Here is a 15,187-nt window from a genome sequence, read left to right as displayed (position 1 = left end):
CAATCACATCCACCCTGACAGCGTTTTGCAGTTTTGAGTCTCTTTTAATCTCAAATGGTACTCAATGCAAGTACTACACCATGTCTCACTTGTTAAAACTTAATTTGAAAACAAAACTCAATGAAAACCTATCAGCTATTTCAAGGTACAGAAAAAAAGATTAAATAAAGCATTTATTGCTTGTCTGGACAATAGGGAGGGGGAACACTGCTTACAAATACCTAAAAGACAAATTCTAAAGGAATGAGGTCATTGGGGTGGCCTGAAGTTTCAGAGAGATGTAACTGAGCAAAGACGAGTTGTGACATTGATCCTAGATGCAGTCAGATCCAAAAGCAGATGATCCGAAAGCAGCTTATTGGTATTGATTTTCATAGTCTAGATGAGCTAATCATTATTTACTCCAAAGGTTATAGAAGGCTATGTGAAGGTGTGCACTAATACAGTCTCTTAAAGCTCCATAGCAAGGAAAACCAGCTACACGCTCCGGATCTGTTCTGGCTTATGCTCAACAGCAAAGCCTTTATGTAATTCCAATGCAACTTCTGTAAGTAACAGAACCCAGTTTTCTTATTAAAGCTCAGGTCATTTGGCAAAAAAATAAAAAAATAAAAAAATAAATGAAGACAGGCACATATTTTGTCTTATTTTAGCCTCTGAACAATACAGGTCTGGATAAGCAATGAGAGTGCACCGAGACACACAGATTTTGGGGGGAGAATTACTGTGGTTCTCTACAGTGTTCAGATAAGAACGAGGGTGAGGTATAAGCTTCACAAGTGGGAGTTTTTCAAAAGCAGAAAAGTGACTATAAAAATGAACAGAAATAGATTTTGCAATTTACAGCTCAAAATAGATACAGATCATTTCAAATCGTTCAGAACCCAACACCCAGTATGCCAAGCATCAAACCATACAGGACTAAAATTTCAGATATAAACACACCCTTGCTGCATTGAAAAGCCAGAAGTTTAAGCTCTACCTGGTACTTACCCAAGATATATTAGAATGCTTCATATTACTGTGGCTAAAATACATAATTTCTCTGCCTGATGATGTTTTTGAGTTCTAATCATCTGTATTACCTATTCACTGATAACCTAGATTGTAAAAGATTTTTAAGATTTGATGCAAGGATTTCTTTTGCAAAGGTCTTATTTTTTCTTTCCTAATAGACTTTGTTTATGCATTCACTAGTTCTAGTCTTCTTTGTGACAGGTTCCCATTTTTTTCACAGAAACATAGCTCCAAGAATTGTAGCTTCTTCAAGGGAGAATGCTATCACACCCAACTTTCAAACCCAAACAGAAATTTCTAAAATTACACCTTACTCTTATGATGTATATCTTTTCTTGTGTTTCTTTTTCCAGAAACTATTTTGATCTTCCTTTCTTCAGACTTCTGTACTTGCATGTTGGTGTGGAGTAATGATGCCTCTCTACATAGAAAGCTGCTCACTTGCTGTATGTCTGTCTCACTTACCAGGACTGCAAACAAAATCTGCATGCATTCCTGGTTTCTGTCTTGTCTGTTATGTCCATTTCTTGGCCTACAGCCTCTACCAAACTGAACTACAGATAATTCTGACAATCATTTTCTTAAATTAGTGACATTCATCTGCACAAATTCATCTGTATTGAGATAAATAAGTGGGTACTTAAGCATTGCTACAATTTCGTTGAACTCTCAAAAGCTACTGATGAAATCTGGAGGCACAGTCTTGTCTGACACTTTTAATGTCCTTTAGATTTTCCTTTTTGTCTCCCTTGAAAGCACTTTTAGTTCCAGTGGAACTATTCGTAACTACGATATTGGCCATTAATTTCTATGCATCTTCAAGCATTAAGCAATCTGAAATAATATACTCTGTTCAATTCTTTGAAAGTCAATGAAAAAAGCATCCCACTACTCCCATTTGACTGAAATATTCTCAAATGAACCTCAGATTAACAGCACCATTTATAATGTAATTCATATTAAAACTACATAATCATTTGTTGAGTCCTTTATTACTCTCTCCTCATGTTTGGTATTGAGCAGCTTCACCAAGGTGTCATCTAATGATATTACAGAAATCTGTTAATTCCCTGTTAATTTATTCTGTTAATTATCAAATGGATAATTCAAATAATAAAAGCATTCTTCACTACCTTCAAAAGGGCCTGAAAATGATTTGTTTCCAACTTTCTAAATAGCTTTCCAATGTCAAATCTTAACTGCAGCAGTAATTTCTTCATCTAAGAATATGCTTTCTTGTGCAGTTTCAAACACTGGAAGCTACACAGCCACTCCTTTCCTCAGCACTGATTGAATTAACAGTATTGTAAGCATCCCAGTGCTGACAATGTGCTTCCATAAATAAGAAAATGCAAGAATTGGTATTAGGTTTGAACCAAAGTCCTAAGGCAAAAATACCTTCAGAAGTAGACAGGGTCTAGCAAGTACTTGAAGATCTGAACAAGTACCAGTTCAGTCCTTCTTCTTCATTAGCAGGTGAACATTAGCTTATGGTTCATATGGGATGTAAATATCAGTATATTAGATTAATTCAAGCATGGTTTAGAAATCACAAAATCTTGAATTTATTCTATATTTATGCTAAAGATTTATTATCTCTATCCCATTATGGTTCAACTAATCCTTATATTATTCCTACCAGAGAATATGCTCCCTTCTCACAGATTAGATGAAAGGTATAGCCTAGTTCCAAAATGTGCAGAAGAAAAAGGCTTACTTTCCCAATGTAGTTTTTCTCTATATTCTTAAGTCCTATATGCTTTCAGCTTCCCTTCTCCAAATCAAAAAGATGTCTGAAAAAAAAACCACCCAAACCTCCTTAAAAAATTAAATCTTACTTAAGAATTGCTTCTATAGGATCAAATGGATTATTTCCTGGCATTATTATATAATACAGTTCCTGCTGCAGAGAACCGCACTCAGTAATCCAAAGAGGCCCCTTCCAAACTCCCTTCCATTGGTTTTAAAACTCAGCAAGAAAGGATTAAACAGATATAATGCTCAACACTACAGACATCTGAGCAGAACCTGTCACTTATTTTTGAGATGTACTCCCACCTTGCTATCTGGCATGAATTCAAGTAGCATACTACCATGGGTAAGCACCACTACTGTCCTTCAACTCTGCCAAGATAAGGGCTCATAAAAAAAAAGAAATAGCATATTTGCTCAAGACCTCACCTGATTAGTGATTGCCATATAGAAAACAAGCACTTAATAATAAGGCAGCCTGAGAAATGCCCAACTGTCAGAACTGTAGGAATCCAGCATTTTGAAATAAGATCAGTTCCACTACCTCAGCTTCCCGCAGCTGTTGCTAGAGAATGCAAAAGAGAGCTATTTAAGAAAGACACTGAGTTACTGATTCACTTTTTGCAGTTTTACCTTGAATACTTCAAAAGCCTCATTTGACCAAATTAATCAATGGGGTTTTGTCACACACAGAAAAGTTATAAACCATTTTCCAGCGTATTCTACTTTGTACTTACGCACAGACACTGCACAGTGTTACAGATGCAGTACATGGCTGCAGATGTGCCATATATACTGGAAAACAAAATACCACCTTCCAGGCATGTGTAAGATCATTATGCATTAAGCTGGGCTAAAAACACAGCAAAAAGCTGAAGACTGAGTTGCACAAGAATTAAACAGTGAAAGCAGAGCTGTTGTAAAAACTGTGTATGAAGGTGAAAACCTATGCTGGCAGCAGGTTGTAGGGCCAGCAACAGAGCTCTTGGGAAGGAAGAATTGCTCTAGAACAGCAGTTGTAAGCCTGCTGCAGAACAAGAACAGTGCAAGCTTTTAGCTAGATTGCATCACAAGGATGTTTAGTCAATGTTATTGATCCTATGTTGTATTTTCCTAAGAACCACAATTTCCTTTCCTCCGAGCCCTCAGACATGTCAGAAACCAATCAGGAAAGAAGAGGTTGTGTATTAGTACATTCTGTGACACAGAAGAAGTGAAATAGCAACCTCTCAACGCCCAAGTACAAAAGACCATTCATGACAGAATGGCATTTTTTGCTTTGGACCAGTACTTACAAAATATAAAAATTATGCAAAGAAATTCACCTCAGTAAGATGCAGCCTAACAAAAACATGATATCACTTCAAAATTTAAGGTTTTTAAGTCATCAGGCTGCATGTACATCACCTTTCTCTGATGAGAAGCAACCTGGTGCTGCCCTTATCACACGCAGTCAGCATTCCTTCCTGAGATGGGGCTGCAAGGGCAAGTTACGATGGGAGAGAGAATACTGGAGGAAAGGAAAGCTCTTCTGTCTCATTTCTGCAACTGCACAGTCCCACCTGCAGGTGGTCTTTTGCCAAGCAGTTGTTTTATGTATTCTGATTCACATTTGGCTTTTCATGAGTAGTTAGATCACAGAGTACTTTATGTGTGTGTGTATTTAAAGTAATTGCTTTAACATTTTGAGAAATGAATTGAGTTTCCTTTTGTAGGAAAAAAAAATCCAAGAAAACAGCAAGAAATCTTCCATGGGCTCAGTACATATGGTTTATAAAGTAGCTAATAAATACAGACTCATTTACCTCTAAATCATATTTAAATAGCCGTATTAAGGACACTTCAAATCAAAATTTGAATTTCATATGCTTTAGGATACCACAGAATGCAGTCTACCATAAAAGACTTGTCTACTCAAGACTGCTTAATTTTCCCTCTTTTACTTAATATTACATTTAAGCCTTAGGTATGAAGTGTGCTATGTCTCTCAAAATGAAACTAACTGCATATAGGTCCCTTCCACTTTTTTTGTTAAAGTCCCCCCCCAAAAAAACAAACAAACAAAAAAAAAAACAAACACAAACCTAACCAAACCAAAACCACAGAGAAACCACCCCCTCTCACCACCACCCCAGCCTCCCTCCACTCTGAGAATTCTCAGTTTGGTACGTTTCCAGTTACAAGGTCTTGGCTTCCGCTGAGCACAGTTTGAAATAAAATAATGCAGCTTGTTCCTACTGCTGGAACATGCAGAGCAGAGTGTGCAGGCAAGGAATCGCTGGCTCTGGCCCAACACTTCAAACCTGTCTTACACTGTCACTCCAATCTTGGAGCAGTTTATATATAAAGTTGTAAGATAAGAACACACAGTATGAATACCCCTCCCTACCGAAGAACGAGACATGCTTTTATCTTGGACAGAGGCAAAAGGAAGAGGAAAAGCAGAAAGATAGGAAAGAAAACACAACCCTACTTGTGAAATGGCTCATTAAGAAAGGCAAAGTGACAGGTAAGTAATTCTTCTTCCCAGGCTCTGTCACAAAGAGAGAGATTAAACCAACCAACCACACATTTCGAAATACTTTGGATAACCATTCTCTTTCCTCTTCTCTGATAAGTTACTATTCTTTCCACTTTTTTACTTTTCTGAAATAAACACTTCTTTACATCTTATTTGTTTTAGTTCACTAGGGAGGACCTAGAACACATTTACATGTGGGATTAATTGTAAACAATTAAAAAATTATTAGTAGGCCCCAGGGATTACTTTAACTGGCACAGTTTTACCAACCTTTCAAAATTATATTGTAATACTTATATCTAGTATGAAGTCTTACTCTCTTTCCTTTTTCCACCCTGTATCAACAGATTCTTCTTACACCTTTTAATTTTTGCCATCCATAGTATTTACAATTCCATGAAGCAGCTTCAAATCTCAAATACAAAGTAGGTCATGGTCAAACAGTAAGAGGCTAGGTAATACCACACAAAATGGACATGGAAGCTTGTATTTTAGAAAGGACCATTCAAGTACTTAGTCCGTAACACTAGAAAGGAACATTTATTAAACTATCTTATGCTTATCATTTATAAAGGAAAGCAATCAATACCCATTAACAGAGCAAACAGAATGAAAACTTAACATTTTCTTTTATAAAGAAAATCACAATATTATTGACTGATAAACCTTCAAATGCATAACACAAAACTTTGAACTAAATCAAGCTTGTGCTTGGTTTTGATGTACAGTCATTTTTAGAAGAGAGCACTCTAGAGTGTTCAGTACCTTTTATCTCTGAGATACTTGATGGAGTCTAAACAGCATTAAGACAACTTTATCAAACAAAACTACAGCAAAAATCATGGATTGTCAATGTATTTTAGCCCACTCCTTGGCTCCATCCACAGAAGGTCACTAGAACATCCATCTGACAGTATCATTTATCCTTTTTTTTTTCTTTCTTTTCTGTCAAGTAAATTACAAAAAGGGACTTTTATGCTATGGCATAAATATAAGTACATGTACGCACCAACACCCCCCCAGGGAATACTGGATCAAAAAAACCTTTCTCATTTTAATGTTAGAAGCCAACAGAAGTTCAGTAAAGTCATCGCCTAGAACCACAGAACTGAGCTGAGGTCACATAGCTGAGGTTGGAAGGGGCCCTGGAGATCATCAAATCTGACCCCAACTGCCCTGCTCAAAGCATCGTCAACTGGAGCTGTTTGCTGAGGGCATTGCTCAGTCAGGTTTTAAATATCTCCAAGGACAGAGACTCTGCAGCACCTCTGGACTCTTTTCACAGGCCAAGTACATTCATGCATTTATTGCTTTTATATATTAAAAATATTTTTTTCTTAAACAAATAAATTCTAGTATTCTGAATGGCTAGAGGCACATCAGTATACGCTTATATATCTTCTTCTAGAAGTCTAGACCACCCCATGGCAGTAAGTTTAATTATATAGATACTAATGATTATGGTTATATGTAAATGTAAAAGCAGAGCTCCATCTCTGCTACCAAGTCCTTCACCAAGCAGAGGATTTCTCACACATTTCTCTGTGTTCATTTGTATAGGAAGACCAACTTCAATTCTGTATTTTAGTGGGAAGTTATATCCATTGTTCTTCACATTCTAGATATTTCAAGTTATTGCCTATGTATGACTGTCATTCTTAAAAAAATACTTTGCATAGAAGAAATTATTCTGCAGTTTACTTACAGTGCTGAGCTTACTACAACAAATGAGGATGCGGCGTTCATACAGCATACTGGCGTAGAGATGCAGCATGTTGTTGACATCAACTGCTACAAAATACTCTGTCAGGTTTCTCTAGGAAGAGAGAGAAAATAATTTTTGATTCATGGTATTACAAAAACAAGTGTCTTTAAAACAAACAAACAAAGGCAGATTTCCTCTTGTTATGCTACACCTATTAAGTGGCTATGCACACAGTAGGTCGTCTTGTGCCAGAGCAGTTTTTAACTGCGTTTTTTTCCCCCTAACTTTTGGGGAGCTGGGTCTTGGATTAATAAAACTGATGATGTTTCATACACAGCTTCTAAAATGCAAGATATTTCTCAGAGAAAAAATAGGTTTTGTCACTTCTACAGAAACCTCAAAGCCACCTGACGACGTACAAAACTCATGTTCTAGTATGAGACTTCTAATATGGCAAATTCAAGTTCATTAAGGAAAACAATCTAAGCCCAGTCTACGCCAGAACAATTCTGATCACAGGAAATACACACCGGCATCTAACACAAGCTAAGCACAGTTACACAGGTCATCTGCTCTCCTCATTTTGTACACTCAACATTCAAACATCCAATTTTACCTGCGACCAATATGCTTATGTAGTCTAAAAAATAATCACAGCATGAGAATATTGTAAACAAAGTTCGCATGCAAACTGCCTCTAAAGCACAGACAGAAAGACCAGGACACAAGCAACAAAGGCTAGTAAAAATTTACATGCACACTTCCTGAGCAGCGCAGGGTTCTTCCACCATGTTTTTGCTGCTCAGAAACAGTAAAAAAGTACCTATGTAAAAATTACTGCAAGTGACTGTAATTCAAAAATAAAAAACAAACAAACAAAAAAAGACAACACAAAAGGAGGAAAGGAAACTACACAAGAAACTATGGCCACTTCATCCCATGCACCTTCCCATCAGCCAGCAGTGCTACCCGTGCATCATTCTCAACGTAATGATGCTGTGCACATACTGCAGTGGCACAACTCAGTATTATTTGCTAAAGTATTATGATGTTTTCTAAGAACTAGCAGAATAAATACTTCCTAAAATCTTCGCCAACAAGACTAGGAAGCTACAAGGTAGATAACCTGACCAAAACGTAACACGTTCTCCTAAAATAAAGGGGCTTTTCTGCCTCACAGTGCAAGACAAACAAAGAAGGTCTTTTGTTTACAGAGGGTATTTTCACTTCTTAAACCGCTGAAATTAAAGAGAGCAGTGGTGCTGGGAATGTTAACACATCCCCAAAATGCTGAATTAGGGAATTTGTTTCCAAGTAGCTTATGGGTACGAAAGGGTTGCTATATGATAAAGACAGCCTTATACAAAAAGCACATGTGAGAGGAAAACTGGATTAGTCATGAATTCAAGCGCAATCTTAATCATTGTTAAATAAAAAAGCGCAGAAAAGCAAAAAGCAAATATGATTTAGAAACTTAAAGAAGCTCAACAAAGCCCATTAGCACTTTTGACAGATCCAAAGATAACTCTAAAACCACCAATACTTGGCCTGAGAAGTCTGCCAAGATGCTTCATACTGTGCAGAAATATGTTCCACGGCTTGCCATCCAAACACAAAGAGCTAAAGAAAAATTAAGCATTGTATTTGGAAGAGTTTTGTACCAGCATCTAGATGGGTAAAAAATAAACTCATTACAGCTAGCTTCAAACATTAATATAAAACAATCATTCAGGTTTGTTACAGAAGACCAACAGCGTCAGACAGGTATATTCAAAACGAAAAAAAAAAGAAAAAAAAAAACACAACAGCCAACACATTTTGCCAAAAACCTATTAAACTATCATGTACTTTTTCTGTATTTCTCATCCCATCTGTGCTGATTAGCATGATATTTTTGTCTAAACATAAGCTGTCTTCTCTACGTTTCTTCTTCCCCCTCTCACCCATCTTTCCACGACGCCAAAACACAGTGCATGACGACACAATTACTGCAAATAGTGTGAATTAAAAGAATTTTCAAGTAGCACTGAACTCCCTCTGATGCCACCCAAATTAAGGGCATGACAAAAAGGAGCACTTTATCTCTACATTCTGCCCAAAGAAGTAGACATGCATGTGTGTGTACGTGTTTATAAGGCAAAAGTATCGACTAGCGAGAGGGAAAACAGACACAGGGAATGGATTTGCAATTATTCTTTCAAGTTTACTGAAAGTGGCTTTGACAGAGAAACGTACTTTCAGATGGAAAGATTTATAAGGTTTTAGTCTTCTCTGCTCTCAGAAATTTGCCAACAACACCTGCGAAGCATGTGGGCTGCATGGGAATATATTGATACTAAGGAAATTCACGTGTTAGCTCTAAGTTTTATTTATAAGAAAGCTGTCATCTTTGAAGATGAAATTGGGACTTACACATGTATTTTGAAAGACATGTCTCGTAAGTGACAAAACCATGAATGAGTTAAATAAATACAAATGAAAGTGTTCCAATTTGCAGTATAATTGTTGTGTATTTTGTGTCTAGGATTTAAACCTTTCTTGAGAGAGTAAAGAGTGGGATTTTCATAATAAAATATGGGAACTGGTAATCCCCACTCCTCTCAAAATTCAGAAGGAATGGCTACAAAATTTCCTTCTGTTCCTTTGCAAGTTAATTTCTAGATCAATCGCCTATTTGATCATTTGCTATTTAATACCAGTAAATGCACATGCACATTGACTTCTGAGATCAAAAATATTCTTCTCTTCTCTGTTATCTAACGAAGAACTTTTCACTGAAGGAACAAAAGAATGAGCTCGCTCCTCTGGAAAAATAAGAGGGAAGTAATAAGAACGTGTATTACACTACACACATTTTAGGCTGCTGTTGAAAGGCACTTACATGACTTCAGTATATTTCTTATTAGGACAAGTCATCAGAAGGAGACAGGTTTCCTTCTTCATCCTCCCACTGGAAATCCCTGATCTTATTTAGAAATTTATTTACTTTGAAATATTACACTTGCAAAATCTAACATGGATTAGGTCATTTGTTATGCAGTTAACATACTTTTATAGTGCCATGCAGCTGTTCCAGAGACCAAAATAATGAAGACAATACACTTTAGAAAATGGTGTAAACAGAGAAATTAAAAATTTAAAGGACAAAATAAGGAAAACTGGCATCAAAAGATATAAATCATAACAAGTGAAAAAATAGGCAGCGTGAAATAAGAGCTGGAATGAAAAGAATATAAACCATAAGATCACCACCAAGAGTGTTTCATCATCCCCGGAAGTGTTCAAGGCCAGGTTGGATGGGGCTTTGAGCAACCTGCTCTAGTGGAAGGTGTCCCTGCCCACAGCAGAGGGCTGGAATTAGATGATCTTTAAGGTCCCTTCCAACCCAAACCATTCTATGATTCTATGGTCATCTCTGACTGCTAATGTACCCGTTAACTCTGAAATAAAACACACACTACTGGGAAATTTACACACTTGCACTGTATTTCCTGAACTGAACCCAGTATCTTTCTGAAGTCACAATGCATGTACAAATATATTTACAAATATTTTAAATGTTTTGAAAAAGTGAATGCTTAGCTGTTACATCAAAGTGTCTATGCTAAATGTTTTGTGGCTCACGAAACACATTGGTCTGACACAAAGTCAGATAACTGCAACAAGCACGTTAATATCCCAAACAGAGCTCTCTGCAGGTCTCCATTCATCATTACATACAACTTCAGTGTGTACACTGAAACTTGCTAATATAGGTTTTAAAATGTAATTACTGATATGTAGAATTTTGAATAAAGCAGGCCAATTGATTAAAATCTATGGAGATTTATGCTCATTTAATATCCTTGAACTATTACATCATATGCTGCAATTCTACATGAAAGTTACATTAATGGACAGATAAAATTCTCATAATGAATTATGTGGTATTTAAATACATAAAATATACCTGAGCAATAGAAGATGATGAACTGCAACAAGAGTTAGAACAATGGATTTGATTTTTAATATTTTTCTTTCTTACAAGCCCTGTCTTTTAAAACTAGGGTGTGCAGATATGGGTACAGATACGTGTTATCTGAATGAAATGTTCTTCCAGTTCTATTCCCAGAGGTGCCCTGGTTCACCCCAGACGCTGCTGAGAGTCCATCCTTCACAGTGACATCAGGGCAAGGGATACCTACAGTGAAACAGTCACGTTCTCTCTGAGGCACATCAGCACCACTCAATGATTCAAAGAGGACGCTTTTTAGCATCACATGGCACTCCTTCCCATGAAAGCTGAACATTCAGCTTTCAAAGGGTTTCCAACTCCTTCTGGCCCAAGGCCTCTGCTTTTATAACAGCCTTTGATTCATGAGCATTCATCATGTCTCCTGCTCAAATGTTTTGGGAAGCTGACTCATACCTTTGAATATAGAGCGAACATCACGAGCAGACATAACCAACAGAGCATAAATACAGCTATACTTTGTGAAGCCTTCACTGTGTAGTGTGTATGTTATTAAGCTGCTCTGTATCAGTTAAAGAAGGCACAAGCCAGAAGACCTACTTTTAAACCCTGTCACTGGTTACTTACCATTACTAGCTCATTTCTCTCTGCCCTCTAATTTACCAGCCTGTAAACTGGAAATTAACTTCATTCCTTATACTCCAGGTGATTTGAGACTTAGCAAACAAAAACTGTTAAAGTTTGAGATGAGTAGTATAAAAGAGATTAACATAAAATATTCCCCCTATAAACAAGTAACCATGTCTGGATTAGAACAGAGAATACACTAGATTGATAGCTGGTTTAGATTTAAGAACTGACTCTGGAACTACCTCTAATGTATCGTATTTCTAGAAAAATAAAGTGCCTTAGAGCAAAACCTACATCTATTGAGTTTACTGAGAGGATACATGTCAGCACGAAAAGTCTACAACACAGAAAAGCTAGCAACAACATTTTTAAACAAAAATAAAAAGCCCCAAGTATAATCTGTTATACAAACCATCCACGAATGAGAAATAATGTCTTGATGATTCCCTTTTCTTTCTTTCATGCCATAAACTGAGGTTTATGGTGCTAAGACAGACCTCAAAATACTCAGGGAAGAAAACTGAGATGTCAGACATAGAAAATTGGCTAAGAGACATGGCAGGAGCATATTAAAGAATATCTAAGAGAAGCAAATGCCAGCACTGTCTTCCCACAGGCCTATCATCTGGTTAGAAATCTGAGGCATGCTGAAAAGCATACAAGACAATTTTGTGATGCTTAAAATGTCTCAGAAAAAGTGGCCCTAAATAAACAGGTATGTTTAACATTTTCAGAAAACTACCTAACAAACAAACTATATTTGCTGGTCTCCTATGTCATTCTTTCAGAAAGGTCTCACTGAATGACTATTAGATCTGTTTTTGTTTTTGTTTCGTCCATATCAATTTATAAATTAGTACTTTGTCCTTAATAAGTTTCAACTTAAAATCACAAATACAAACTTCTGAATGCTGATGTATAAATATGATACAGAAGGAAGATGTTAATACAAAGAAAGAATGACAGCCTGAGCAGTTCCAGCTAATAACATAGCTTTGAAGCAGCAGAAGAGCCTATAAACCTACATGTTCCTCTGAATCAATACAAAATGGTTTAAGTAAGGATATATGATATCTGAATTCTGACAGCATCTTGAAGAACAAGCCAAGTTAATACCAAACTTGTATTTGATACTCCATAATTATTATATGTTTGAAACATTTAATTTTTTCACTGAAGATACCGAGTATCTAGATTATATCCTTGATTGATTTTAATAAGACCACTTTAATAAATAAAAAAATAAAAAAGCAATAAAATATTGTTCTGAAACATTTTTTTTTTAAATAAAAACTATTTCAAACCAGTATGTTCTAATAGGTCAAAATAATTGCTTTCCAGATTTAGTTTTTAATTTCAGCTTCTAACATATCAAGAAAACCAATGAGACTATGGAAACAGCATGAGGTCAAAAAGTAGAGAACAAAACTTGAGTCTGGATGCAGAAGATAAAAATTATAAATGTGAAATCATTCAGCTTATTCTGGTCATCTTGATAAAGGGATTAAATTCCTTTCTATCCAAATTCTACATTTTTATATAAAGGAGGACTCATGTAGTACTCACGTAAATGGTAACCAAAACTGTCTTGGGATTATTTTCAAGAATATTTCATAGACTTATTGTAAAGAGCTATCTGTCATGCAAATTAACACCATCATTTTTCTCTCATTTTTTTTTGAAACACCACAATGCCTTCACATACAGACAGTTACCAAATCCATGTTCTTTGCAAATTTTGAGCAGGCTAAAACTACAGATGTATAATTTAAATTTTCTCATTTATTACGACCAAGAAATTATGGAGGCAGTAATAATAGTGATAGTAATAAATGGCTTCATGTTTTTTGTATAACTACCTTGACTTATAGCTTAAGATAATTATTCTGTCAATTTCCCAGTCATGGGTCAAATTTGGTCATTTGATATCTTTGCTTAATTTGAATGGCAAATATTAAAAACTCTCCTCTGTTACAATGTATTTCAAGAGGCCTTTTTCTTATGTACTTCTGCAGTTGGAAACACAATTCTCCCCAAGACACACTACTTAGTATAAATTAGCCACTTAAAATCTACTTCAACAACTAGCAATATTTTACAGAATACAATGTATTACCAAGCCAAACAGAGGTAAGGCTAGTCATTTATTTTACTGCTGATATTAAAAAGAAATGGCAAAGTGCCTGGTCCTCTGCAGTACTCACATTTTCAGGTATACTAGGAAGCTCTCTGATGTCAGGCACAGTAAAGTAGGAGTGCTATAAAAGAAGAGCAGAGAGTGATTATTTTCATACTGTCAAAAGCAATCTGAATTTATTGCTTCATATTAGTAAGAGCAGTAATAGTAGTTGCTCAGCTAAGTAAAATTGATAGAACATTTGTTACCAACTACCAATATGACCTGTTTGTCCTGGATTTCAAAAGCTGGAATCTCAGATCACAAATGCAATACAAAATGGAATCAGATAGGATGTACCAAATGCTCCTGAAAAGACGGATTCCATTGTTTTGTTCTGTAGAGACACTGCCACAGACTTGCACAATGTATGATATATGCCAAGAAAATTCTAAGGTAGTCCATAACTCAGACCAACTTCCCTCAGACCACTGCAAGTTGCATGATGATCTACAGGAAACAACGGCAAGCAGGTCCTTTTCTGACGAACAGCATTAGTAGGTTTGATTAAAGACAATAGTGATGTTATGGAAATTTACTGAGAAATACTTCTTAAGTTTTAGCCTATCTGAAACATATTAGTGAAGTAATACATTCCTTAAAGAATTTGAAAGACTACCAGTTTCTCAGTTTTACAGCCGATTATATTGCTACTTGTTTTAAGTGTCTGCATTCCAAGAAACCAGTTTTACTCTAGTTCCCATTCTGGTAACACACAACTTGCATGATTCTTGGTTATGGTGCTGGGAAAGGAAAAGAAAGCATATAACTAAGGTGTTTCTGTAAACTGATGTTTATGCAACTCACAGTATGTTCAACATTTTCACAATTTGTCTTAGGACTATTTATTAATTACTTGCTGAAACTTTAAAGACTGTTACAGTCCTGGCACAGTTCCAGAGTTGGCACAATTTTCTTTTATATACATTTCATACATTTCAGAGCTTTGTGAACAGTCTATAACCTGCAACAGACACTAGATGTATAAACACAAACTTTTGCTTTTTGATATTTTATTGTTTTACTTTGGCTGGGAAGATGCAATGAAAGGACACAGCAAGAGAATACACAACAACATCACAAACAGTGGCCTCACCACAATTGCAAACAGGCTTGCAAACAGCCAAAATAAAACGCGTTAAGGTATCGCAGCACACAGTCCCTCGGCTGCTTCTCCATATCCTTTCTTGCTTCATTGCCCACGAAATGTCTGGGGGCAAGGGGAGACCAGCAGCATTCCTTGAAACCACTGGTATGAAAGAACTGAAATATCCCAAATGATCCTCGGCTTTCAAGACAGCTCTTCCCCTTGGTCAAACAGAAACACTGTTCATAAAACAGCCAGCCTCCAAAGGGCTGGGACATTTCTACTGCCAGCTGGTGACCTAGCAAGGCCAAACAACTGTTACCTGTCAACTGACATTACAGGGCGAA

The 15,187-nt window shown here is 36.4% G+C and overlaps 1 protein-coding gene across 11 annotated transcripts in view; it reads right to left on the bottom strand.

Moving 5' to 3' along the window:
- The window catches only part of DENND1A (DENN domain containing 1A), a 190,621-nt gene that overhangs the window by 98,039 nt on the left and 77,395 nt on the right, over positions 1–15,187 (bottom strand). For all 11 annotated transcript variants that reach the window (XM_084493738.1, XM_084493743.1, XM_084493741.1 and 8 more), the window contains 2 exons: positions 13,782–13,835; positions 6,996–7,106 (listed from right to left, as the gene is read on the bottom strand). In XM_084493738.1, coding sequence (XP_084349864.1) covers positions 6,996–7,106; positions 13,782–13,835 — 165 coding nt within the window. The remainder of the gene's footprint in view (positions 1–6,995; positions 7,107–13,781; positions 13,836–15,187) is intronic.

Source organism: Aythya ferina (assembly GCF_964211825.1).
Source record: "Aythya ferina genome assembly, chromosome: 20".
NCBI lineage: Eukaryota > Metazoa > Chordata > Aves > Anseriformes > Anatidae > Aythya > Aythya ferina.
The sequence above is the reverse complement of the archived record's forward strand: the minus strand, read 5'-3'. Positions and strand labels throughout refer to the sequence as shown.